Below are 27,562 nucleotides of genomic sequence, written 5' to 3'. Positions count from 1 at the left end.
GCACTTTAATATTATAATAAACGATTTCAGAATAACTGGTTCCCTTTGTAATCTTATGTATTTTCTGTGATTAAAACATTGTTCTGAGGAGGAGTCTGCTGACTTCACCAGACAGCCAAAGGGGTCTGGAACATGTACTCAAAAAATTCAAGAACCTCTGTTTTCATTTTACTCATAGGGAACCTGAATTCAGCTTAAGCTAAAAGCCAGGGTTATAGCTAGCTATCAGAGAATTGGGCCACCCATTGGTCTTCTGACTCCCAGCCCAGGATTAAGTCATGCTGTTTGAGTATATATATATATCTTTTTAAAATTACACCATGCCATGTGCCTGATATTTGAGTTTTATTTTTTTCTGCTTATATATTGTTAAAAATGTTAACTAACTACAAGGAGAAAAATTACAATCAACCGTAATTTGACCACTCAAAAGTAATTATTATTAACAATTTGAAGTTTTTATTAGGCATTATATATATCAGTTAGGATTGTATTCAGATGCCTATGACAGAAAATCCAGCTTTAATGGCCCCCCAAAATAGGAGTTTATTTTCTTCACTAAATAAGAAATCCAGAAACAGGCAATTGCTAGCATTGACTCAGAAACTCAACAGTGTCAAGGTCACCACCTTTGCGCTTCCCTTGGCCTCTCACTCACAGTTGCAGAATGGCTGCAGGAGCTCTCTTATATTTCCATTCAAGGAAATCAGCTTCATCTGTCCCTTTTGTAAGGAAAGCATAAACTTTCCCATAAGTCTGTCCACCTCCCACAACCCCTAGAAGATGTGTGCTTATGTCTCATGGGCCAAAACAGTGTAACATGGCCATCCAGTCTGCAGAGATCAGCAAGATGAGTGTTTGGCTTTTCCAGCCCCTGGTGTGCTTTGGCTCCTGGCAACAATCAGTGTCTCCATACAGGTGATTCATCAGTTTGGGATCGTAGTGTACAGAGCGCTTTCTATCCTGCTCTCTTGCCGTGTAATATTCTATCAGGAATGTTATACCAAGTCATCAGTTAATCTTGGAAAAGATGATTCTTCATAGCTACATGGCATTTTATTGTTTGGGTGTACCATGATGCCCAATTTTTCACTATTATAAAAATGTTTTGATTTTCATAAGGATTTATTTACAGGGCTCTTGAGATAGAAGTCCTAGAAGTATGAACATTTATTCTGTGAATTTGCCCTCCAAATAAGTTGTTCCTGCTTCTGCTGACTAGCAATGTGTCAGAATGTTCATTCATCCAAATCCTCTTCAATAGGGTGATATAATTTAAATTTAAAAACTAGTTCCAATTTGATAGGCAAAATGAGCATCTTCCTTTCATTTGCATTTCTTTGATAACTAAATGAAAATGAACATTTTTGTGTTTGTTAGCCATCTGTATTTTTTCTGTGAATCACCTGCCTACTGCTTTTGCCTAATTTTCCTCTTCAAGTATTTAGACACTATATAGAGATTACATGTTATATACATGTGTATATTACATGTTATATAGAAATATGAATTTATGTAATTTGTGTAGTTATATAATTTTATATATATTTATGTATATATATTATATATTGATTTTTTTTAAATGTCTAAGATTAGGAACCTTTTGCCTGTTGTTATTATGAATGGTGTTCTTTTATCCCAAAGATATTTGTAGCTGCTTATTATTGGATTTTTTTCTGAACTAATTTAAATTTAGCTTTTGTACTAAACTTTTATTAATTCTGATAATTTTTTAATTTCTAGGAAAGTAATTTTATAATCTGCAAACAATGATAATTTTATTTATTTCCAGTAGTTTATTCTTATTACTTTTCTCACCTGACTGAGTTATCTGGACCTTCCAGACCACTGTGATTATGTAATGATTGTGTCGTCCTTGACGTCTTGCTGACTTGAATGGGAAGTCATGTTTAGATGTTAAGAGCATCTCTGGCTGTTGACTGGATATTCTTTACCATGTAAGGAGATATTCTTTCAGTTATAGTTTACTTACTAGTACTTTTATCAGGATTACATATTACATTCTATCAAAAGCTTTTTGACACCTATCAAGATCATGGTTTTTTTCTCCTTTGATCTATTGACTTGATGTATTAATATTGAACCAACAGACTTCTTTTTGCCTTTCTGGCAAAAGGTATGTTTAGTGCTTTTCTTGCCTTGGATAATTTTTAGTTAACCAGGTATTACATAACAAATACCATGGTTTAAATTGACAAATGGAAGAACTATTTTGAAATAAAATTTTTAGTCCTTTAACAGCAATTTAGTATAACTTAAATCCCGTGGTAAGAAGGATTATATTTCTCTTCTCTCTGGCTGAAATAAGTAGATTGTATAAATTCTGCCTACTTGTAAGGTGGGCTTCCTTTTTTTCAGTAATTCTGATCAAAATGGTCCTGGCTGATAGGCTGACAGTAGACATATAATTCCCTATGAGAATTCCATTGGTCTCCCCTTGTGGGAAGGGACTTCTTTGTGAAAGAGTAAACAAACCTAACCTACTCTCCTCTTTCCTTCTCACCCCAGTAACTCACTCAAGTTTCCCATCATTTTGTCTGGCCTGGGCTTTGAGTATCGCTTCTTGGTTTCATAGCAAAGAATTAAAGAAAATGCTGAAGTCCCTTCTCTGGGCAAGTCCTTTTTCTGTACTTACTCCTCCTCCCCTTTTCTACAGTAGAGGAACTCACTGCTAGTGGTGGGGAAACTGTTTCAGTTGGGGTGCTAGTGGTGATGGGAAACTTCTTACAGATCTCAGTGATGAATCTGAAGCCAGCAGGAAAAGCCGGAGGGTTTGTGAGGCCCCTGATGTCTCCTTGTTGTCTGATACCACATAATGTCAGCTATAGAGACCCCAGTTTAAGAATCTCTGTGTGGAGATGCCATTCACGCCTGTGAGTCAGAGTTTACTGGACCCAGTGTCTCCCGAAGGTTGAAGCCTGATTTTCTTATGAGAACATGAAGATAAGTATAAAGAGAGAAGCCCTTATCTTTCACTTTTGTTCCCTCAAGGAGTCTGTGTAACAGGGAATTTTCTGTTAGTTGTAATAACTTGAAATTATGTGTTTTGAAATAGGGTGGGAACAATTTAACACGTAAGCCGTGGCTTAAAACATAATAATTTTGAGCTAATCTCCTTAGATTATAGAAACTGGAGACTGTACAATTTGGGGCAGTTCAGGACTGTTAGCATATACTTGAAAACTTTTCATTTCACAGCCAGGAACTCTTTCTGACTTTTAATTATGGCTTAAAAATAAGTCTCATCAAGATTTTCAACCTAGGAGTCCTTTTGTTCACCTGGTGTCAGGTTCTCCATTGTGGTACCCTGTGACGTTGCGCACGTGGGATGGAGACGTAGCTCACTTGCAGACTTTTCCTGGTGTGCCTTGGTTTCATCTTGGGTCCACATGCATTGAGTGCTGTTTCTGGCTTCAGATGATAAGCTCAAATTCCATCTGGGAATTTCACAGAAGCGAACTTGGAGCAGGACTTCAGCTGGGCTCTCAGACATACAGCCTGCCCTGTCATTTCTTGGAACCACATTCCAAAGAAACCCTGCCTATCCAAACTCCTTCTTATGGACATTCACATAAAGTTACCTCTAGACTTGTACAACCGATCTGAGACTTTTGCCCTTTTTACACTTAATAGTTGTCTGTTTCTGCATATAGCTTTTCTTGTAGCTACGAGGTAAATTTTTTAATGTGATTGCTTCTGAAGGTTAGATAATCACAGAATCATCATGAAAATAGCTAATATATAGCTACATAAATATAAAATTCATGTAGATGTCTTCAGATACAGTCTAAACTAGGATAAGCTGGAAACAGCTAATTAATTGTAAACAAGAAATCAGCCCAATTTCACAAAAAAAGATTAATTGAATTACCAAAAACTGATTGTGTAGTTCTCTTAATCAGTTCTGTTCCCTTCCTCAGGGAGAGTTAGCTTTCAGTGACTCTTGATTTGGGGATTATTCATCCAACAGAAAAATGACTAAGGAAATGAATAAGCAGTACACGGAAGAAAAACACGCGTGACCAATAAGCGTAAGAAAAATGTTCACCCTCACTTGTAGTCGAAGAAATGAAATTCTAAAATAAAAATCTGTGTTAACCTAGTAGGTTAAGAAAAATCAAAAAGAGTAAGAATCTCCAGGGTTGGAGGCGCAGGGAAACGGGCGGATAGACTCCACGGGAGCACGCTTGGCACCGTCGTGCCCAGGGCGGTTTGGTATTAGGCACGAAGATACATACACCCTTTGGCCGGGCAAGTCTGCTTTTAGGTCTTTATGTACAAAGATGTATGTATAAGAGTGTTTATCAGAGCTTTGTGGTTTATCATAGGGAAAACTGGAAATAACTTAAATTTATGTCAGTAGGGGGCCGGGTAAATAAAGGAATACTCTTCAGCTATCAAAATAATGAAATATACTGTTGTTTTTATACTTATTGCTAAATAAAAAATTAGGTTACAAAACAGTAGTATAGTTCAAAAAATATCTAAGTAGTATATATATAACCTATGTATATTATATATATGATATGTAACCTTAATGTATACATTTATGTACTAGTTTGTGTATATGTTCTAATGTATATGAATATATTAGAATATTTCTTTTTCGTATTTTTTCATTGTTAGAAGGGGTGATAATAATGGATTACTGTTAAACTTGGGGAAAAAATTAAATGAGTTAAAAAATGAGGAGAACCCAGCAGTGGCAGTGAAGGTCTGGCAGTGTCTGTTCTTCAGACATGGTACCTGACCATTGCTTAAGCCACATCAGGAGCTTTCTGTAACCTAAAGATGTGGCTCTGCTGGATGATTTTATCTAAGAATTTAAATGGTGTAATTTGTGAACAGGAAAATCAAGGAATCTTTGCTTATAGGAACTTACAAGATTTTGTTAACTGTGGTTAGAAACGTTTTCCAGTTAGTGTGATTTATGTATTTACTGAGTGAAAAGTACTGTCACTGTGTTAAGTTAGAATCTGAATTTCTGTACAGAAGAAATTGAACAAAGGTACACAATACATACCACCTGTTTGGGGCAGCTTTTGTGTAAGCCGACTCCTCTAAACTAGGCAGAATATTAGACTAGGAAAAGAGGAAACTACTTCTGCTTTATTGTTTATTATAATTTAGCTCTATTTTTAAACTTACAATCAAGTAATTTTGATGTGGTGGCCAAATTGTTAAAATTTTAATTGTCTCTCTCCCACATTTGCTGATTTGCAAAGGGATGTAACTTGTACAGCAAACTAGAGGCAACATGTGGTTTGTGTGGGTCATTTGTATGGTAATCTGGCCTCTCCAAGGATAAAGGGCTTTACCGATTATTAATGTGAGACACATTAGCTCCTAGCATTGGCCTGTGCCCTGTTCCCAGTCCTGTTTTTCAAATTCACTGGCTTGTTTAATGTGGCATGTACCTGGTTTGCTCTTTTATATACTTAGGTTTAGAAAAATTTTGTTGAGCCAGGACTGTGCTGTATCATCTTCACTGATTTTCCACCTAAGGAATTAGGAGCTGTGAAATCTTTATTCCAAAGTAAGACAATCATTGATCTTTTACTGTGGTCAGTAAAGTGACCTTCCTGGCCTTTATGATATGGGCTTTTCCATTTTTGGTGAGGTCAGTTCTCTGAAGGAGCTAAGTTTAGTATGAGGAACAGCTCCCAAAACGGGGAAGAAAGCTATTGGCTTTTTTATACCGACATCAACCATCTAGGGTAACTGCTCCCGCACCCACACCCCTTCCTCTCCAAGCAAAGGGAAGCACTCGCTAGAAGACCCCACAGTAAAGAAATATGAAGTGATGGCAATGGTCACTGAGGGTAACTTTTGATTTGTCAAACAGAACAAGAGTCGCATGTTCCGGGTACAGTTTAGCGGAGGGTCAAAGGAGCAGGCGCTGGAACACTGTTGCAGCTGTGTGCAGACCCTGGCCCAGTACCTCACTGTCCAGGTGCCCGACGGAATCCGCCAGGACCTCCGGCTGAGTCCTGCCCCACTGAGGCCAGGTGAAAGCCAAAGGGTGGGCTGTGCACAGAGCGTCCCACTGCCTCATGGAGTAAGTAGGCGAGGGTGTTGGTGGTACCAGAAACCTGACAGTTCTGTGCTCTGTCGGGGCCAAAATCACAGTGGAATTTGTTGAGCCTGTCAGGTTTGTAGGTTAATAGATATCTGATGTTGAACGTCTTATCTAAGTTGAAGGTTGATCCTCACTGTAGCTGTCTATAATCCCAGAAGTCAGCTTAGCCAGGAGTCCCGGCTGTATTCTGCATGTCACTATCGAACAGTGGTTCTCAAAGTGTGGTCCCTGGACCCTTCCTTGAGACCTACCTTTCCAGGGGTCTACAAAGTCAACATTATTTTTGAAATAGTATTAAGGCGTTACTTGCCCCTTGCACTGGGTGGATACTTGTGTTAATGGGACAAAAGTATCATGAGCAAAGCTTCTGTCACTTTAGCACGAATCAAGGCCTTGGCATCAAGCCATACCAGTAGTCATCACATTCTTCCCCAGTCACTCGCAGTAAGAACACCACAGCCCTGCCCTCTGAAGCATGATGACTGTCTCAAGGGAGAGCCCCGGGACTGCACGCGGAGCTGAGCGTGCTGCCGTCTTCACGGAACACTGTTGTTACTTGAAAGAATGACAGACTAACTATGGTTATTCTGATTCGGGCATCTGGGGGACATTTTCTCAGATGAAGTGAGCCTGTCATTTCAGGAAAACAACGGATAGTATCTGTCAACAATGATGAAATAAGCTTTTAGGGTAAAAACTAGAATCTTGGAAAACTTGCACCTGTCACTTGAGCTTCACAGCTTCCTAACCCAGAAGACTTTTCTGATGGCACTATTAATGAACATGATTTTTTTTTATAATTACACGACAGAATGTTTCAACATTTGGGGCCTGGCATGGTGGCACAGTGGTTAAGTTGGCACACTCCACTTTGGCAGCCTGAGGTTTGCAGGTTCAGATCCTGGGTGCAGACCCAGCACCGCTCATCAGGCCACGCTGTGGTGGTGTGCCACATAAAGTAGAGGAAAACTGGCACAGATGTTAGCTCAGGGCCAATCTTCCTCACCAAAAAAAAAGTTTCAACATTTGGAAGATCTGTATAGTCCAGTGAACCAGTATTTTCCAAATGACCACCACGTGATGCTACAAAATCACGCGTGGATGAAAGATCCATTCAAAGTACAAAATAGACCAATGGATTTTCATATAACAGAGTATAACAAGTTCACTGCTATGACTTCAGATTCTGTTGCAACTAATCTTTATGAAACGATCACTTGAGTTTTGGTGTCATATCGAAGAATATCTAAGGCTATTTTAAAATACTCCTGCCTTTTCCATCTACATATCTCTGTGAAGCCAGATTTTCTTCATGTACTTCAACCAAAGCACCGTGTCAGCAGCCTGAATGCAGAGGTAAAGCAGTAAATCCCTGTGCTTTTAGGTAGCCCTCCAGGCCTCCTTCTCCCCCTCGGTCATTGTATTTGCCTGGAGAAATTCCCGTGTTCTGCCTGACAACAGCCCCTCCCCGTACAGATTCCTCTGAAGCAGAATGGACTGTGGAGCATGCCTACACTTCATGCTTAGCACCGCCGACCCCAGTCACTGCCTCCACTCTGAGCCTGACAATACACTTACCTCCAGTCCAGCACTTCCTAGGGTGCATTCTAATCATTGTTTTACTTGCTAGGTTCTCAGTGGGCTGTGGGTTCTTGAGGGCCAGACCTCTACTTTGTTCTTTGTGGCTCCCTTCCCTTTATCACCCCAGTTGTCACCACTAGTATGTAGTGGGCACAAGTGTTAAGTGAAGATATCTAGGAATTATACTAACAGAAGAATTCATTCCCTCAGAATGTCTACGATGAGATTTTTAAACGTTTTATTAAAAACATGGTTATCTGGGGCCGGCCCCGTGGCCGAGTGGTTAAGTTCGCCTGCTGCACTTCAGCGGCCCAGGGTTTCGCTGGTTCGGATCCTGGGCGCGGACATGGCACCGCTCATCAAGCCATGCTGAGGGGGCATCCCACATGCCACAACTAGAAGGACCCACAACTAAAAAAAATATACGACTACGTACTAGGGGGCTTTGGGGAGAAGAAGGAAAAATTAAAAATATAAAAAATAAAATCTTTTTTTTCTTAAAGATTGGCACCTGAGCTAACACCTGCTGCCAATCTTTTTTTTTTTTCCCCTGCTTTTTCTCCCCAAATCCCCCCAGTATATAGCTGTATATTTTAGTTGTGGGTCCTTCTAGTTGTGGCATGGGGGACACCGCCTCAGCATGGCCTAAGGAACAGTCCCACATCCGCGCCCAGGATCCGAACTGGCAAAACCCTGGGCCGCCCAAGTGGAGCATGTGAGCTTAACCACTTGGCCACGGGGCCAGCCCCTAATGAAATCTTTAAAAAAACCCAGACATGGTTATCTTGCAATTATAGGGGGTTTTCCCCCTGCTTTGCTTTCCTGCAGTACATGCTTTTCTGCATATATTACTCGAGTAATAATTTTTAGAAGGTGACGGATCATGAATATCAGAAGCTGGACAATGTCCACTGCTCTCCAGTCCCAGCCCATGGTCCTGGGTCCTGGGTCCTGTGGGTGGGCCTCTGAGGACAGAAGTACACTGTGGTGTTGGACAGGAGGGAACGCTAACAGCCTGTGAGACACTGAGGAACACCAGGTCAGGGCAGGAGCCTCAGATCCAACTCTATCTGACCCTCGACTGTGGTAAATCAAGGGACAGCCCAGCTTAAACCAGGAGAGACTACACTGACGCCGACTTCACCTTTACTGACGCTCTTCTCTTTCTTTGGACAGGAATGCATGTTTCCACTCTGTAACGGTCTGCAGTATTTCTGATTATGTTCAGCCCATCTCCTAACTACAAGTGGTTTCTTTGCAGTCACACCCGATCTCGGAGCAGCAGCAGTGTGGACCAGGCGGCACAAGCGTGCCAGGAGGAAGGACCTCAGTGGCCTGCTTAGCTCAGGTAGAGCCTAGTTCTGTATTCAGTTTTCTTGTCACGAAAAAGTGTTCCTGAAGACTCTGTATCCCTCTGTCCACTCCCTTACTCTAGAATAATAACCTACAGTGTCACTGAAGAAGACAGTAAAGACAGAGTGAGACCAAGTTCATCTCCTCCTGTTGAGAGATTAGACACAAAGGCACCTACTTAAGAACTGTTCTCCTAAGGAAATAAGAGTGGTCTGTGGTGTTAGTCTTTAAATGTGTGAGATAAAGAATTTAATCATCACTTTCCCAAAAAGAGGAATAAAGGGAATTTCAATTTAATTTTGGAAGTGAAATTTGGGAACTATCCTAAGACAAATACCAGTATGAATTTGGAGTCAGATCCATGACGTTTCTGTCGAGGCAAGTTCTCAGCGCTGAAATCTCAGCCAAGGCTCCACAGAGACGCGGGAGGGTCGGCTGCTACCACAGGCTGCGCTCAGACACCCTGCCCCTCGAGGTTTGCTCTTAACAGACTCCCGCCAAACCTATTCATTCCCACTCAGGGTCACCTGATGGCTGCTTGCTGGGGGCCCCGTGAGGACGGTGTCCCACTCGCTGCATTCCCTGACACACGCGACAGCAGGCTCTCAGGCCAACAGCTCATGCTGTCCACAAAATTCTGTGGAATTCACCAATATTCAAGGATGAATTTTCTTGTAAACTGTGCCAACAGTGGTATAAAAAAGAAAATCTAGGTGTTTTCTCCATGTGGCTTACCATTAACTTAAAATAAACGGACAATCACAGAATCAAAACTTGAAACACTAGATGAGAATTCCTGTTGCCTTTAATGACTCAGCCACCGCGGCAGAGAAACCTTCGAAAGCTCTTTGGCCAGCAGCAGGGCAGACTGCGTGGTGCCTAGTTTGCAGCTCCGTGTCTGCAGTGGGGCTAGAGGTTAACTGAAGCAGAGTGGCTGAGGAGAGCAGAGCCACAAGAAACACGGAGCAAGGCACGGAGGGCCCTATTCAGGAAATAGCAGTTGCTCTAAAGGGGGTACCCTGGCCTACCTTATTTCCAGAGCATCGAAGAACCCTGGGCAAATGAGACAAAGCACCAGGCGGCGAGCTGAGATGTGTTACTTGTTTGTTCTAACCTTCTGGACAAGTCATTCTAGGAATGTAAGTTGGTAAAACGTTTTGCAAAGCAATCCAGCATTATAGGTCAAATTTAATGTTCTCTTATTACCTATAATTCCATTTCACCTACACAAACATAAGGATGTGCTCACAGTGTTGTTTATGGTAACAAAATTGGAAACAACAAAAACGTTCACTAATAGGATGGCGAGTGGTTAATGTGTGGTCTAACCACAGATGGGATCAAACGCAGTCAATAACAGTGATGTCTACCCCCGTCTAGTGACATGGAAAGATGTTCGTAGTAGCTTTAAGTTTTTAAAAGGCTACAAAGCAGCATGCATGATTTGACTTTTGTAGTAAATCCAAACACACAAAACAAGTTTGTAAGGAGATATACTGACATGTTAAGAGTGGCTCTCACTGGAGAACAGGGCTCCATGTTACTTTCACTTTCTTCTTTCTACATTTAGGTAGAGTCTGAAGAGCTGGTTTGAATTTAGAAAAGTAAATTTCTATTAGAGATGATTCCTAGAGAAATGTCAATTGTATACAAACGCACTGAACTACGGCATCCATAGAAAGGGTATAAAGGCACCTAGCTAACAGAATTAATGGGAGAAGTAAACAGGACTGGATCAAAGAGTCAAATGTGGGTGGGCCATGCAGAGCTGTGCCCATTGGTGTTATGTGGGACTTTGGATCCCGTGTTGCTCTAGCTTCCAAATTGCCACGCACAGACTTTTACTTCAACTCTCCTAATATTTAAATACTGACAACTTATTCAAGTGGTTTTAAAATACTGCAAGTTACCAAAGACATATAGACGGCAAATAAGCACGTGCAAAGATGCTCAACGCCATATGACTTCATTTATCTGACATTCTGCATAAGGCAAGACTGTAAAGTACGGAGAACAGGTCAGTGGTTATCAGGGGTTAATGGTCTGACGACAAGGTTAGGTAGCATGAGGAATTCTCTGTGGGGTGGTGGAAATGTTCCGTGTCTCGATTGTGGTGATGGTTACATGCTTCTCTATATTTGTCAAACCTTATGGACAGGACGGGAAAAAGACATCAGTGAGCTGTGTCCTTTGAATGGTCATCTTGTGACCTCTCTTTATTACATTTGGAACCCAGTTTCCACGTGGTAAACTGCTCACACCCATTCCTCCACCTATGAGGTGGGAAAGATGAACTAAGCTAGTGCAGTTGATCCATCGATAGGTTTCTTATCGATCCACAAAATGCTATCAGCATAGTATTCTTCATTAAAGCAGGATCTTAACTTGCAAATCATCTCATTAATACTTCAAATACTTAAGAATACAAGTTTATCTCACTTCCTGTGTATATTTAGAAACATGTAAAGGAACCCTGTAAAGCTAATTAACACTAATTTTTGGTGTGTTACCCTCATCTTTCCTTAAGGCAAAGTTTTCTTGTGTTACTATTCAGGCTGTTGCTTTTGCCTGTAATCTCTAATAAAGTGCTCTTCTGGAACCCCCCAGTCTCTCCTGGCGTCGGAGGAACTGCCCCTTGTCTGTGAACAGTCTGCGTGGAGTGCGGAAGAGTTAGGCCCCTTTCTGCGCTTGTGCCTCATGGATCAGAACTTCCCAGCGTTCGTGGAAGAGGTGGAAAAGGAGCTAAAGAAGCTGACAGGGTTGAGAAATTAACACTCTATGTACATACAGAATTAAGGAACGCGAAGGCACTGAAAAAATGCTTCCTCCTAAGATTAGAAAAGATACTAGAATAAAGAGTCTTATTTCAAACACCTTTTATCAATGTTTTATTTTTAAAAACAGGTGAATCCACTTTTTTATACATCATTGCACTTCAACAATTACACAAAACACAAGTACATGCATCTATGGGTACGCACTGCGTGAGAACCCTGCCGGGTGAGAAAGTTTACACTCAACCATTAAATCAATGTGAAAAAATACAGTGTCAACCCCAAGTCTAACTAGTTGCATAGAATACCATGCTATAACATTTCAAGGTCATTGAAAACAAAAGGTAAATTATAAAAGTTTGCCTTAATTGAATGTACAATAAGGTTCGACACATCAGTGCAAAAGGATTTAAGAATTTACATGAGTTAACAAAAGAATCACTTAAAAAGCAATCATACATATATACTGCAATTCATTATATCCATTCAGTGGACTGTTCCAGCTTCTTATCAAAGTCGTAGGTTAAGCCCTTAAAATTATAGATTTCAGTTTATATTACTCATCTTTATGTACCAGACCACACAATTTCCTCATCTGACAACATACAATAAGGAATGACTATCAGCAGCTTAGAAATGAAACAAGCATTTATTTTATTTTGGATTTCTCCCACCCCCAAAAATATAAATATATATATATTTATATACTGTATATATCTGTAGGTTTTGCTGTACTTTACAAAAATGTATCACTAGATGGCAGCAGTGCATTTTAGAGCTTTGCCAATTTAACAGCTGCATTAAGTAAAAAATGGTGCATGCATGATCCGATCCTCAGAGGACCTTTACACTTCTATTTAAATATTTTAACAAAGGAAAAAAAAAAGCAACATTCACAGCACATCAAGCCCAAAGTAGTTTAGACCTTCTACACTGAAGCATTGTTTAAAATGTACCTGGCCAGGTCACCCTTACAGGAGAGGCTAAATAAGGCATGCGTTAGACAGTCCTCGTGGCGTGGTGCTCACTTGAAAGGGGAGAGGACCAAAGAGGTCCAAGCAGAAAATGTAGCAGGTCATCTTGCCACCAGTTTCAGGAACCTAAAGACCTGTAAAGAGAGAGTATTTGGAAATTAAAAGGCAATATGCACTGTCACTTAAGACTACACCAAGTGCCACATAAAACAAAACTTCGGTTCTAAGAGCACGCTCAGGGATGTGGTGTGAAATTCTGATCTCCATCTGCCTAACTGGAAGGCACTCTGGCCCACCTGTGTCTGGCCACCCTTCTGGCCTTGCCCTCAGAAGCAAAGTGGGACTAACTGGCCTCTGGGAATAATCCACCTAAGAAGGTGAGAATTTCATTTTTACCTCCTTTTAAAGATATAAGTAAAGAGCAGCAGGAAGTTTTTATTTTGAAACATCATACATATTCTGAAATGGCATTTATGTAAATATGTGAAACAAAGCAGCTGAAAAATGTTCCCTTCCAGCTGCTACACTGGACGGACAGAACTGCTTCCATCAGTATCAGCTGCTCTGAAATGAACTAAGAGATCTTGCAACATAACACCAACTACTGAAGAATTTGTAACAAGGTCAACAGAGGCACATTCATTTGAATAAAATTTTTAAAACTAGTAAAGAAGGCCATACTTACATTGTAAGCAGTACTTAATTTGTGTTTCTCTGGCGCAAGTTTTTATCTTTGTGATTGTTGGTAGAGTTGGTTTTCCTTTGGAGGAAAAATTGCATTACAAGAGTTAAAGTCAGCAGCAACTGTTGAAAGTCTAACGCATGGAAATACAGGGACTCTTTCACTTACTGCCATCCCTGGTGTAGGCAGAAGTTTTACTGCATGGTGTTAATGCATAAAAATAGTCCTTGTGGAAAAGTGCCTACATACCTTCAATTAATAGATCCTTTTGACTCCCAAGGCAGACAATATACAGGTAAATTTCCCTTTGATTTATAAATTATAAACGAATTACTATAAAGGTGAGAATAGGAGTTTTTTCCTCTGCTGAACATGACTATCTCTTCTCAAATGAGAAAAAATATGCAATTATATATACAGGCAGTGCTGTACCCTCTGGCATTTAACCAATCTGGGCACTGTCTGCCTGCCTCTCACTCCTTAGTCCCCAAGATTCTGCTAATCTTGGACTGATTCCAGATTTGCAGTTCCATCTCTCTTGGATACACGCAGTTGTTAATGGAGCCAGACAGCTTATCCATGCTATGGTCCAGCTTGAAATTAACTTTAAAAAACCTGAAGTCTCAGATGTACTGCTTATTTCCCCCACATTATCAATTTAAGCATGAGATGTGCAAAATTTTATATAGCAATTTTTTGCACAGTATTCCATTTTATATTGCTACTAACAACAAAACTGTACAGCCTGTCCTGGGAATCAAATGACCATCAGTCAGCTTCATGTCAGTCTAAGAAGTCTACGCTGCGACATTTGTTTCCGCTCACTGTCTTCCCCTACAATCTTCGCTACTCCATTTGATTAAACTGCAAATACAAAACAAATCAGAAAGGACTGAATCAGCATCCAGTAAAGTACTTACATTGGCCCAGCTGGTTCATCGTCTTCACAGTGTTCAGTTTAATAATCCATCGAGAGACAGGAGAAGAAAGGAGAAAACTGTGAGACTGTGCGTAAGGATTAAGAGAACAGCAAACGGCAAGTGGCAAACATGGCTACTCATAGCATTTATTCAAGGCCATTCCATCTGGAGGTGCAAAACACTCATGGAGTTATTATTTCTAGATTCAAGTTTTTAATGGCAGGTATGTTGTTTCAATGGTTTTAGTTAACACTTTGAATGCTTGTCATGAAAAACTGCAACTGTAGCGGACAGATAGGCTGCAACATCATTATACTCATCCTGTCCCCAAGTTCCAGTGGTTCACTCTTAAATAGATGAGAAGACAAACCGACATTTCAGTTGTAAAATCCTGCTGTTTGTTTTCCTGTGGTGAATGCATGCACAGTTTTGGCTCAATCCTGCAGTGTAGCTGGATGTGTATATTCTGTACATTTAGCCACACATCCTCACTTCTCCAAAGGACACTGATTGTTCCTGCTGTTTGTCGTCTTTAGGAGAGTCTTCAGTCTGGAGGGGAAGACTGAGGAAGAGGAAGCCACGATAGTTCAACCTAATACTGGGTCAGCGGGCTGGGCTACGCCAGCAAGTGCACACACACCACAGGATGTTCTGTGACACACCAGGGAAAGCTGAATAGTGGTGACATCCCTCTAGAAAAGACTTCAGATAGGAAGACAGGCTCAGTCTTGTGCCCTGGCCAAAACCAGAACCCAAACCCAGATGAGCCACGAGATATCTTTTTTTTTTTTTTTTAAATCAAAAAGCTTACATTATCTGAGTTGAGAAGCCTTCTTAAATTGGTATTTTATGATTGTGATTTATCCATTTTTTCTTTCCTGTTTCAACTAAAGGCAACTTGGTCCCCTTTAAGCAGGGATATACACACAGATTTTTTTTTTTTTAAGGCCCACCAGAGGGGAGGGAAAAGTAAATGCTCTTAGTTTCTTTTTATTTTATGAAAGTCAGGTAGACTAAATGATTCAGAACAGTTTGATTTCACTGAAGGCTTCTAGAAAAACTCTCAGCAGGATTCCACAAGGGGGCTTGGTGCACATGAAGCAGTTATGGAGATTACAGTCTCAGTGTAGGCGTCTGCGGGAGCACACGTCAGGAGTAATGTCTGTCAGAGGGAGACATTGCTCCACCTGTTCCTTCGAGGCAACGGAGAGGCAAAGCCACCGCCAGCACACACAGTGACTGGAGCAAAACAACATTTCAAAAGAAAACTAACCACAACCACAACCAACGACTTAGCCAAAACAATAGGCTAGCAACACACCAGTGTCCACAGGATTCTACTACTAACAGCACACTGTCAAACAGGTACAGAGAACGAACTAAGACTTAAGGACACCCAAGACATCTGTGTGCTGTGTATGCAGTGGAGATACAGACACAGCAGGTGTGAGACACACAAGCGCAGTCTAAGTCCTCCCTCACCACAGCGCCCTAGCGCTCGCAGAATCCCGGCCAGGCGAGCTCAGCCACATGCTAGGAACTAAGCACCTGGGGGCTTAATGGAAAAGACATGGGAGCAAACTCAGAGTATTTCTAGTGCTCTGGCGGTGCCCCCGAAAATACAAAATTCTAAAACAAGACAGCAGATAACAGAGTATCACCAATCTACTCCCAATTTTAAAAGAAAAGCAGAGGAGGGGGAATCACAATAGCCAAGGTAGTCTTTTCAAAGCACGACACTGTTGGCACCAATCCAAGCACTCCACACCACGAGCCCTGCTTTCCTTTGGTAGTGGGGCTATGCTCTGGGGTCTGACTAGTGACGTCACTTTCCAGCCTGACAAGCCGCTAACGTGCAAAGGGCTGCGTGTAGGGATTTTAGCAACAGTGGCTCTGACGTAGCTGCCATGCCTGCAAGTGGGAGCAGCTGCTGTTCACACTAGTGTCTAAATCTCGTGAGCCCCTTCATCTCTCTCTCTCCCCAAATCCATCTTCACATTTACAAAGAACAAAGAAAAGAGCCTCATGTCTCCTGCTTTCCTGGACTGAATCACTACCTGCACAACACTCTCCCCTTTACAGGTCAGACAACAAGACAACCCGACCCCTAACAGGGAAATCAGGAGAGGGGGAAAGAACAGAACTACAGAAAAAAGGTACAAAAATCAAAGTAAATGAGGATTAAACAGCAAACTGAAATCCAAATTAGTTGTGAAAGTGAATGAAGTAAACTTGAAGGAAAGTGTTAACATTATGAACTGTGCATCGTATAGACTGAAGCGGAGATTAAACAAACTCCAAAAGCATGCATATCGCTCACTTACCACCATGTTTTAAGGGTTTGATGCAATTGAGGGGGGAAAAAAAAGAAGTCATAGTAACCGACAAATATCAACATACCCCCAAAACCCTCAGGCCAAGAGATGGCTGCTTACACGACGACTGCTCTCTCCACCTGGCATTACTTACAGCCACTGGCTAGACGAGAGGGAGAGGACTGGGGGGACGGAAACAAAGTGCTTCTGGAATCCATCTCACGAGACTGAAGCTTCTGGTGGAGCTGTCGCACACACTGCTTTATCTGCATGTCTTCTTCCCAACAGAATGCACTACAGCCCTCACTCCCCTCTATCTGCCTCCTATTCTGGAAGGGTCTCTGCAATGCCTAGCAAATACCACATTCCCCGATACAATATCACCTCCAGAAAGATGGCTTTAAAGTCCATTGACCCGGAGTTGACTGTCTGGTCAAAGCTCCTTTTTTACTGCCTTCATCTCACTGAGGATAGGGTTTTATGGTTTCTAAACCACTTAAATTTGTCCTGATCCCAACAGAGTGGCGTTAAACCCAGAAGCAGCGTTAAACCTGAAAGAGGTCACTTTCAGTTTCCTTCCTTGTTTGGTCCTACTGTATTTTCTTCAGAAGTGACTCATGACTGACCCAGATCACCCCAGTGAAGAGACAAGTGTATGTTTTGCATGCCATTTTAAAAAGTCACATTTCTTTCCAACATTCCTGGCCTGTTGTAAAGCTTCATATGCTACCAAATGTTTTGACCAACTAATAGATTTTGAAACATTAGAACAGCTCTTAGTTCTAAAGGGTCTAAAAAGAGCTTGGATGTATGAGAGCCACTAAAAAGGGTCCCCCAAACCTCAGATATCTTTTCCACTAGTAGGTGAAGTGAAGAGTCCCTTTGACTTGCTTATAAAAATTATTCCTCAATGTGAAGACAGAAAATTCTTTCTCATGCCAGCACTTCTTTTCTTAAATCAGTTTCTGTTGTTTTCATTTGAGGTCTCTAAAATGTCCAGGAGAACTGCAGGCCCCAGCAGCTAAGCGGGTTCACTCTCCACACCTCACCAGGGCACTGGAGAGAAGAGACTTGAAAGCACGCGCCCTTCACGCCAAGCTCAGGCGACAGGGAGTTACAGAAGGTGTGCTCCACGCATGCGTCCAGCTGTAGGGCGGACAGAAGGCCAGAGGGACACCGGCTGGACCTAGTCTTTCTAGAGAACTGTCGTTTTCAGGGAATGTAGTCACGAGGTGAATGAAAACACAAGGCCCTTATCTGGCTCCATGATTCACCTGTTACTGAAAACACTGATGGTAAAAGGTGACATGCAATAATCAAACCCACAAGACAACCTACTGGACCCTGATTCTCAGAGACCAGAACATGGGCCCAAAGGAATTTAGATGTGAGTTTCACTTATAAAATGTCCTGACTATACGCCAGTACACAAAACGACATGGGCCTTTTTTTTCTCTGGAAGCAGCTCAACCTTAACCCTGGGCACTTTCTATGTGAGAAATCTAAAGTAATATTTGCCTTTCTAATGAAATATTCTCAGACTAAACTCTGTAAGCTCAAATTTGTGTTTTTATACTTTTGTCTTGTGCACTTAGTGCTTTTCTAGCGAGGGGCTGAGTTACCCAGAACACAGACTGACCAAATATGAGTACTCTGAGTCTCATATGAACTTCTTTCAGATAGAAAAAGTTCAGTGAGGCAGAAATAAATCATAGGTATATCTTGATAATAAAGTGCCTCTTTGCCAGAGAAAAAGACATATGCCTATAAAAAAATCCATTTTCGTCATGGCATAAGTCAGTCAACACAGAGCCACAGGCAGTTATGTGACAGGTAAAAATTCATCGCCTCTAAAACTCCAGATTTGTATCAGATATAATGTACCTCTTCATTTCAAAAGGAGTGCATGGCACATATCTGTCTGTAAATTTGGGGAGGGGCACATGGGAAGAAAGCACAGGAGGTAAGTTTGCTCTTCCATGAACTACGAAGAAGTGGAGGGGAAGCTGGCTAAAGCAGCAGCAGCCACAGCCTGAGGAGGACTCACTGAGGAACGTCAACTCTTCCAGGAGGAGAGAAGATAAAAGGAGGCAGGAGGAGTTGAGAAGAGGTAGAGAGACAAAGGAGAAAACTATGGGACGGACATGCTGGAGCAAGGGCAGGGATGTGGAGATGGCAAATGGAGCCTGGACCACACTGGCTGTCAGGAAGGGGACGGAAAGATGGCAAACACTGCAGTAATTCCAGCACCCCAGATTTTTCACCCCAATTCAACAACAAACAAGTAAAAGTTGCTTGCATTACAGTATTCTTCCAAGAGACTCGAGCAAGGAAGTTTGACTTTGCACTTACCCTGCAGTCATCTCTTTTACGTAGGATTCATTCACTGTCTATGATAATTTAGCTTAAAAGAAGTAGTTTTCCCTCCAGGAAGCTGTTCAGAAGGTTTGCTGGCCACAGATGCCTCCTACAACAAACTGGTCCCCATTAGAGTCCAACAGCCTTGGAGCTCTTACGAAAAGACGGCTGTGCTTCCCTGGGCAGGTGTCTGCACTTGTCAGATAGAACCAACGTTAACCATCCTCCAACCTAACCTGCAAGTCTTCCGCATATGCTGGGATAGCAGCCTGGTAAATGAAGTGGGTTCCTATGAGGAAGACTGGGACCTCTGATGGGGACATGCTAAGCTAATGTGTCAGTCTGCCAAGAGAGTGGCAGCCAGCCTTGTCTTAAAATAAAAAATCAAGTTTTGAAGCTTAGCTTTGCCTTTTCCTACCTGACTTTTTGCTTCTCAACCTTTATAAAGGAAAGATGAGAAAAGTGGTATTTAGCAAAGCAAAGGCATTCTGAGGGGATGAAAAAGTCCTTTTCAGAACTGAGGCATAAATGTTCCCAATGAGCCAACACTGAAAACACACAGGCAACTCTCCTTTATTCTCAGGTCTAAATACAGGTTCTCTGCTTTGGGAATCCTAATTTGTAGCAGGAAAGAGAAAAGTTTAGAGGAGAAAAATACCATGCATGTATGAAAATCCCAAGAAAGTCGTTTCACTTCATAGCAGAGCAGTTCTGCGGGCCCAGGAGAAGGGAGGTCAAAGCCCTGGGCAGCTGACGGCCGTCCGTTCTCCTCCTAGCTCACTGGTGACATGCACGTGCAGAGGAGGCCACCAGCTCTTCCCACACACAGTGCCAGTTTCCACAAAAACCCTTGTCACCAGCCTCACTATAATCCTCCCCGTATTCAGTGCAGGCAGAGATCTAGGAGCTGCTGAGGAGAAGCTCAAAGAAGGGGAAGCGGCTGTTGCCCTCCAACACAGCCCTCCAGAGCCCGAAGCCGCCGCTGCCTGCAGGGCTGCGCTCTTGCTGAGGGAGCACCAGGCCTCCTTTAGTTTTCTCCACTGACACACAGGGTGGGGGGCTGCAGTCCTGTGGGTCAACCAGAGGGACACAGACAACTCTCTGGGGCAGGGTACAGTATCACAGTGCACAAGCACAGGCCCACGACAGCCAGACTAGAGCCGGCACTCGCACCATCACCCCATGTCAGCCTCCACTGAGCTCAGGTGTGTACCCTCAGTCTAGTCAGTGACAGGCAAGTGACGGTAACGGTTGCCTAGCCAATTACCTTGTTTCTGCTGGTGATGTTACAGAGTGGGAGGGTGGGAGGGGGAGCTAGTTAGGAATCTGAAGTTCTATGGAGACAAGTCTCCATCAGTAGCTCCGCCTTGATTGTAATCACAGGGTTAGAAATGGCACATCCATGACAAAAAGCATACAAAAACTGCCCAGGACTTTTCTGACTCTGAGCATGTCCAACAATTAAAGATTCTTGTTCCTCCCAATGCTTAACAATTCGCTGTGGTTCTGCTGCTACTCTCCACTCCCTTCTCTGACCCTAGACCAGCTTGAGGGTGCCACCTTGGGCGTGGACTCCAGGCGGTACTGCTTAGCCACCTGTCTTAAACTGGGGCGAGGAGGGGTTGGTGGAGGCGGAGAGGGGTGGAGGCATCAGCCGCTCTCCACCGTTATTGTCTGTCAGATAGACAGAAGAGCCAGACCGGAGGTGCCTGCTTCACCAAGAACCTTGAAAACCTAACGAAGGGGCCAACCATGAGAACCAAAGGCTGGCTCGTTCCAATGGCTTTTCCTGAGAACAGTTTGACTGGGCTTGGGCAGTTACCTACAGAGGCTACACCAGGCAACCATGTGACAACCAATTAGATACCTTAAATCTGCCTGAAAGGCCAGGTGGCCTGCGATCTTGGGGTGGCTTCTAGGCTTGACTTGGATTCTCCTCAAGCTCAATCTGCCTGATGATCTGTATTGAAGGAGGACAGAGCTGAACAAAGAGACTGACAGCTGCCCATTCCCCAGATGGGGCCTGAAGGGCAGACAGGAGTGGGGTTTGGAGAACACCCAAATGGAGGGTTAGAGCTAAGAATTATAGCTCTAGATGGCCAATATTAGGGGTAGGGGGTGAGGAACCAGTGTAAGAATTTTCCTTCTCTCTTTTTGGGATTGAATCCCAGCATCCTTACAGTTCTCTCTGGGTGCTTGGAAACCACCCCAAGGAAACAACCCCAACAGTACAGCTATCTTGTAGGGATGCTCTTACCATCAGGAACTTCATCTGGCCTCTTCCTCTTCTCGTACACAACAATGATCACCACAAGGATGATGATTTCAGCAAGAATTCCCAAGAAAGGCCAGAGTGGGGCCAGGTGGCTCCGTACCCTGAGGATGGTGACAACGGATGCAGAGCCAATGGAGTTGGTAGCATTACATTCATACTCGCCAGGGTCTTCTGTGATCTGGAGGTTCATGATGCTCAGCTCGGTGTAATTTTCTTTGTTGATGATGAAGAAGCGGCCAGAGGTATTGACAATCTCCTGCTCAGGAGCAGAAAAAGTAAGAACACACAGACATCAGACTAGATGAGTTAGTGGCCAAGACAGGGAGACGTTCTTAGCAGGACACTGGCTGGAATGAGGGAGCAGTGTCTGGTAGCATCTTTGTCCAAGGAACTTTGAGCACTTCATTACTGACTTCCCTTCAATATTAACAATAACAACAAATCAACAAGCTTCTGATGGAGCCAGGGTAAAAGTGTCCCCTGCCGTTGGTCCTTTAGACTTCAACTTCTACAAAGTGAATGGAGGTCTTACCCTGTAGACCTGGAAAAGATCAACTCCATCTAGAAAGTGCTGTTTCAAACATCAGGTAAGAAACAGGAGGAGGGAGAAGGAGGGGTGTGGCATGGTCAGGCATATCTCAGAACCTGAGGCCTGTCTGATGACTCCAAAACCAGAACATTTACTTCACACTTGGTGAATTCTGGAAAGTCTCCTTAAACTTCCTCCAGAAACAATACTAAGAACTTGCTCCTAGTCAGAGTGGGGGAAATTCCTAACTTCCCTTCCCGAATTTCAGGGTTAAAGGAAAGTTTATTCAGTCAATCAACAAATGTTTACTAATGTATGCTACATATTTTATATCCTACACTAGGGAGAGGCGAGATAGAAAGGGAAAAGTATGACACAAAAATGAACAAGGAGGCTGGCCTCCAGAGGGAACCAGATCTTCAAAGGGATGGTTCCAGGAACGTGGTAAGAAGCCCCAACAAAGAGCACGTTGAGCGCTGGAGGGCACAGAGTAAGTGGCCACTGCCAGAAAGCACCAGGGAAAGCTTCTGAGAAGGGCTAACGTTTGAAGTAGACTGTGGGGAGGAGAGTTATCAGGCAGGACAGGAGCGCTCCAGGCAGGCGGGAAGCACAGGGGCAGGGCTCTGTGTGGAGCTGGGACAGGCTCGGAGCACGGATCTCAGGGGATCCTGGCAGGGAAAAGCTGACACGTGTCAGTTATGCAACAACTCAAGCTTACTCACCAATAGGAGGGGGGAAGGGGAAGACAATCCCCAGAATGATACAATTGTGTCTGCACTGAGTGTGGGTATGGCTGGAATGGGAAACTCAAAGCCTTCAAACTAAGAGTTATTCTGTGAACCTTCCATTCTAGGACTTGGAAAGCTGCCAACTTCTCTAACTCCTGCTCCAGTCCCTCCCTAATTCCATGTTTTTCACTTATGACCAGAGGCGATTAGTGTCATCTTTGGTCTACAAGCCTTCAATGGGTACTTTGAATACTATCATACGCAAGAAACTGTTACCTTTTCAATCAAGGCAGAATAAGGTACTGAGTGGGATTTGTCCTAATGTAGCAGAACTGATGACTAAGGAAAGAGCCATCAAAAGTACCCCATACTCAAAAAAAAAAACCTCAAACAAATGTGGGGTAGATAGTCCTTCCAGGGCTTACTGAAGAGAAGCCCCATCAAGCTAGCTCACCCCGTCTTCACCTGAACCACGCCATCCCTTCCCAGTTATAGAAGACAGGGCAGGAGTGGAGGTGACAGGAAAAGAGTTACACCTGGCACGGTACCCTTCCACCCTGCAGCCAAGTGGAACAGGCACCAAGAGAATCTCTAAGATTCGGGTGCCAAGAAGAAAATCTCTCCTTTTCCAGTGTGCTCTATGCCTCTCAATCTTGGAAAAGGGTTATTTGGAGGTAAGAAGGCAGAGCAGCCTACACTTCCACCATTTGAAGAGCCATGATGTTCAAGTTTCCTCCACCTAAGAGGGCTGCCTTCCAGGTGAGCAGACGCCAGCAGTGAGAAGCTCAGGACTAGAATACCTGTGGCTGGAGCTAAGCAGGAAACAGAGAGGTCCACTCAGAGTGGATCTCTCCTATCCGAGAACTGGTCTCCTAAAAAACTCACACAAGCTCCCACAAGATCCAGCATCTGAACACCTGCCACAAAGAGGCCAGTCAGTTGAGGCCACAGAAGCAGCAACCACCAAGAGCGGACGACAAGAAAAGTCAGATGAGTGATACTTGTCCCCTCTTCCCACCCAACCAAGAATAAAGAACAAGCACAATCCTCTGCACCCCTGCAGGCTATGGGAGAGGGGACGAGACACAACTGAAATTCTGCACTGCACTAAACTCCTTACAACAAACAGCTCCTAGAAAGCTACAGGATCTGTCTAGAAAAAGAAGTTAGAGAAGTGCAGAAATCAGTGTCTAGAAAAAATTGAAAGTATTTTATCTCAGTACTCAACCAAGTTTAGGCTGTTCAACAGACTGGTTTTCAAAGGCATCAAACTAGAAATAGCTTTGCTTTTACCCATCCCTCTTTCGTTAAAATTTTTCTGTCTCCCAAATGATATATAGCTTGAAAGCAAAAGAAAAGTAGTAATCTTTGATTTTTAATGTTTTTCAAAATACAACAGAATATGAGAGTTCGCAGACATGAGAAGAACGGAAGAGATGAAAACATCCATTGAAGAATCCCAAGCTGCTTTGGCAAAAGCTCAAGGGCCCTGCTACCCAGGGACCAACAGAGAGAAATAGGCATTTCCTTGCCAGCACCTTAGAAATGAAAAGTTTGTTGATCTTTCAGGGCCTACTCTGAAAATACTCAACACAGTACCTTCACCTCTCCATTCCTATCCTGCTCCCTTACGAGTTTCTGAAATCTGGTCATCATTGTTTACGTAGAGTCCTTATCACTACTTGACATGTTATTGTTGAGAGCTTATGGAGTGGGAAGAATAAGGGGCTTGAATAAAAAAACTGGATTTCCCCCTTAGCTTTGCCACTAATGAACCCTGGTTAATACGTAACCTTTCCAAAGAAGCTGCAGTGATGATCTGTGGGATCCTTTCTGAGTCTGAAGACTGACAATCAGAGGATGCCTGAAAAGTATACTGCTGGGTATATACGGCCTGGGGACACCCCCTCTGACAGAAAAGGAGACTGGTCAACTGTCATTAAATCAGAGAGAAGGTGAGAGTCTAAAGCTTTGACTCTCCCAACACCGTCATGATTCATCCCATACTGGAAAAGATGTTTTTGACCTTTTCTGGAGCAGATACTGTCAGGTTGCCAATGTCTAAGGCCACCCTCGGGCTCATCAGGTTGCCTCAATTCCTAATCAGCACTTCCTGCACTCCAGGAATATACTAATAATTGCTCTCATTGCCTTATCTTCCCAGAAAACAAGAAAGGTGCATTAAGACCACTTCAAGAACAATATTTTCTTTAGGATAAATGGACTAAAATAATAGTTAAAGTTTAAGACTGGGGTTAGCTCTTTCAGTGTCCTATCTTAAAGGCAAGCAGTCTACTCTCCTACCAGACAGACAGCTTTAACCAATCGTGTACCGGGATTCCATGCTGGACAGAGACTGTCAGTCACCTCCAGAGACACGATATGATCGTTCACGGCTTCAGAAAGGGTGACCCGAGGCATGCCAGCACGGCAGGTTGCAGCAGCTGGTTTAGATGTCTGGACCTCCCCAGGAGAAACTGCAGCAACCAGAGACCGAGGTATAGAGAACCAGGGCTGCCTCCTACTCACCATGGGCATACCGTTCTCCTTCTTGCTCCATATCCACTCTGGGTGGGGGTAGCCAACTGACTTGCAGTACATCATGGCATCCTGCCCTTCATTCTTGTTTTCACTCCGTTTATGGCCAGTGATGTCAGGAGCAGCTGTGAGAAAGCGTGTTGAACACAGTTACTATGGAGGCCTACTCTGAACAGGATATAAAGGCCCTACCTATTGGCTCAGAGCCCTACTTCTAATATAGTCAGTCTTTAGGTCCACCCTCATACTCAGTTTTGACAACATGCATTTAAGGTCAAAACAGAGCAACGGAACCAACCCCATCCCCTATCTCCTGCCCACTAAAGCCCCTAGCAGATATCAGGATTACTATATATGAAGTTCTACTAATAATGTAGGTGGTTCATCAACCTACCAGAAGAGGGCACAGGCTCTGGTGCCCTAAATTAAGCCATCCTTTAAAGAAAATGCAAACAGAAGCTATTATCATCTCCTCTACCAGTCATGGTTTTCTTCTTAAAACGCCCGCACTAACGTCATTATGGATTATGTCAAATGTCATATATTCCCTCAAGGAAATGAGAGATCCCCGAGATCAAAGACCGAAAATCAAGTCCTACTGCGAGATATGTAAAAACAATGAATGCCCAGAAAAGCTGTCTGATGAATATCAATGGTGAAGGCTCTCCCAAGAAAGAGGGAATCCAGCAAACTGGTCTTCACAAGGGGAAGAAAGGAATAAAGGAAATTCAACTAGTTTCCCAAGAGATGTTATTAACAGCTTAAGAATCTGGCCTGGACACCTCATTCGCAGTAATCTCAATGACCCAATCCTGTGGGGAACTTCTAGACATGCTAGAGGCCGTTGGTCTTCTCTGCTTTTAGGGACCACTTAGGGAGAAATAAACAGTACCTGTGGTTTAAAAATTAGCTAAGTTTCAAGGATCCAAGAAGCCTGAGATGGGACAAATTGTTTGAATTTGGCCTTCTTTGATCTTAACTATATTTTCCCCCATACCTCATGAGTTACAGTAATCTGACAGCAATAAAACTCAAAGTAGGCCAGATGTCACTTTGTTGGCCAAGAAGGAAAGAGAATCAATAGGACTGGTCCACATTCTAGTTTTGCTGGCTCTTTAACTGTTCTGTGTTTCAGTTCTATACCCAGTATCAAATGGAGATAATTCTAGCCCCTGCTTATATCCAGTGTCCGTGGATAGATAAATAAGATGTCAGAACATTCATTTTGAGACTGTAAAACCTGTACAACTGCATCATATCATGGGCTGGTCCCATGCTCCCCCTGATTGGCTTGACTTTTCTTGGCTTAAAAATAATCCGAAGATCTGCTACTTTCAGACTATACTTCCCACGCCACCTCTAGAGGCACCTGGACAGGAATGGAATGAACAAGGCCACAAGCTCTCTCTATACCCACTGCCCGCCAAACTGAGACCTGCTTAGTACTACTCAGTGAGAGGTGTTTTCTAGATAGGATGTTATAAAGGAAATGTCTTTTTCTTTTTCAGGCGAAATTCCTCATTACAGAAGGGAGTGGGTCAGGCTGACTCCATTTTGTTCCCAAAGGCCAGATTTCTCCCACAGCCCACTCAGTCACTTCTCAGGCCTACTGGTTGACATGGTCACCCTTCCTCAGAGCTTTCTTCATTCAGTCAATGAATATTAAGGACCATCTTAAGCACTCCAAGGAATGACCTCCATGGCCATACACTGAACACCACCATGAGGCAGCGGGGAGCACAGCAAGCAGAAGAGCTACTACGTTTTGCCTCTAATTGTGTTTCATTCATCTGACAAACATTTTTTGAGCACCCTTCATGTCACCGAGTGGTAGGGGGAGGCCTTCTCTGATGAGGTGAATTATAGCACAGTCATGAAGAAAATAAGGAAGTAGGCCACGCTTATATCTGCAGGAAGAACACTCCAAGTTGATGGAAAAGCCAAAGCCTTGAGGCAGAAGTTTGCCTGTTACATACAGGAACAGCATGGAGGAGCTTGGATGAAACACAGTGAGGAAGGGGAAGGTGGTAGGAGATGAAATCGGAGAGAAATGGAACCCAGATCAGATGGGACTTTGTAGGCCACTGAAACGACTCTGGCATTTACTCCGAGTCCTCTGGGAAGCCACTGGTGAGCACTAAGTGCAGGTATAAAACGATCGTACGTTTCAACAGGCTCCCTCTGGCTACTGTGTGAATAACAACTGCAGAGAGACAACTGTGGAAGCAAGACCAATCAGGAGGCTGTTAGAGTCATCCAGGCAAGGGAGAGACTGGCTTGCAAGAGGGCAGTAGCAGGAGAAGTGAGATCTTGGATATATTTTATAGGTTGAGTTAATATATTTGTTAATGGACTGGATGTGGGACATGAGAGAAAATGGAGTCAAAGATGACGCCAAGGCTTTTGGCCTGAGTAACTAGAAGAATGGAGTTGCC

The 27,562-nt window shown here is 43.1% G+C and overlaps 2 protein-coding genes across 3 annotated transcripts in view; one reads left to right on the top strand and one right to left on the bottom strand.

Annotated features, from left to right (window-relative positions):
• Positions 1-11,857, top strand: part of LOC124233131 (meiotic recombination protein REC114-like) — an 88,911-nt gene extending 77,054 nt beyond the window's left edge. Inside the window, exons 4-6 of the mRNA XM_046650262.1 lie at positions 5,867-6,079; positions 8,943-9,029; positions 11,642-11,857. Of these exons, the coding sequence (XP_046506218.1) occupies positions 5,867-6,079; positions 8,943-9,029; positions 11,642-11,806 (465 nt within the window). The 3' untranslated portion in view covers positions 11,807-11,857. The remainder of the gene's footprint in view (positions 1-5,866; positions 6,080-8,942; positions 9,030-11,641) is intronic.
• A 41-nt stretch (positions 11,858-11,898) lies between these two features.
• The window catches only part of LOC124233067 (neuroplastin), a 65,335-nt gene continuing 49,671 nt past the window's right edge, over positions 11,899-27,562 (bottom strand). The window contains exons 4-8 of one of the 2 annotated variants that reach the window (XM_046650135.1): positions 25,119-25,252; positions 21,315-21,588; positions 14,385-14,394; positions 13,468-13,542; positions 11,899-12,916 (exon numbers count right to left, since the gene is read on the bottom strand). In XM_046650135.1, coding sequence (XP_046506091.1) covers positions 13,482-13,542; positions 14,385-14,394; positions 21,315-21,588; positions 25,119-25,252 — 479 coding nt within the window. In that variant the 3' untranslated portion in view covers positions 11,899-12,916; positions 13,468-13,481. Of the gene's footprint in view, positions 12,917-13,467; positions 13,543-14,384; positions 14,407-21,314; positions 21,589-25,118; positions 25,253-27,562 lie in introns of both variants that reach the window. The other variant, XM_046650134.1, reaches the window with a different exon arrangement.

Source organism: Equus quagga, unplaced genomic scaffold (assembly GCF_021613505.1).
Source record: "Equus quagga isolate Etosha38 unplaced genomic scaffold, UCLA_HA_Equagga_1.0 153_RagTag, whole genome shotgun sequence".
NCBI lineage: Eukaryota > Metazoa > Chordata > Mammalia > Perissodactyla > Equidae > Equus > Equus quagga.
Note: the sequence above shows the minus strand (reverse complement) of the source record. Positions and strands in the feature narration are given on the sequence as shown.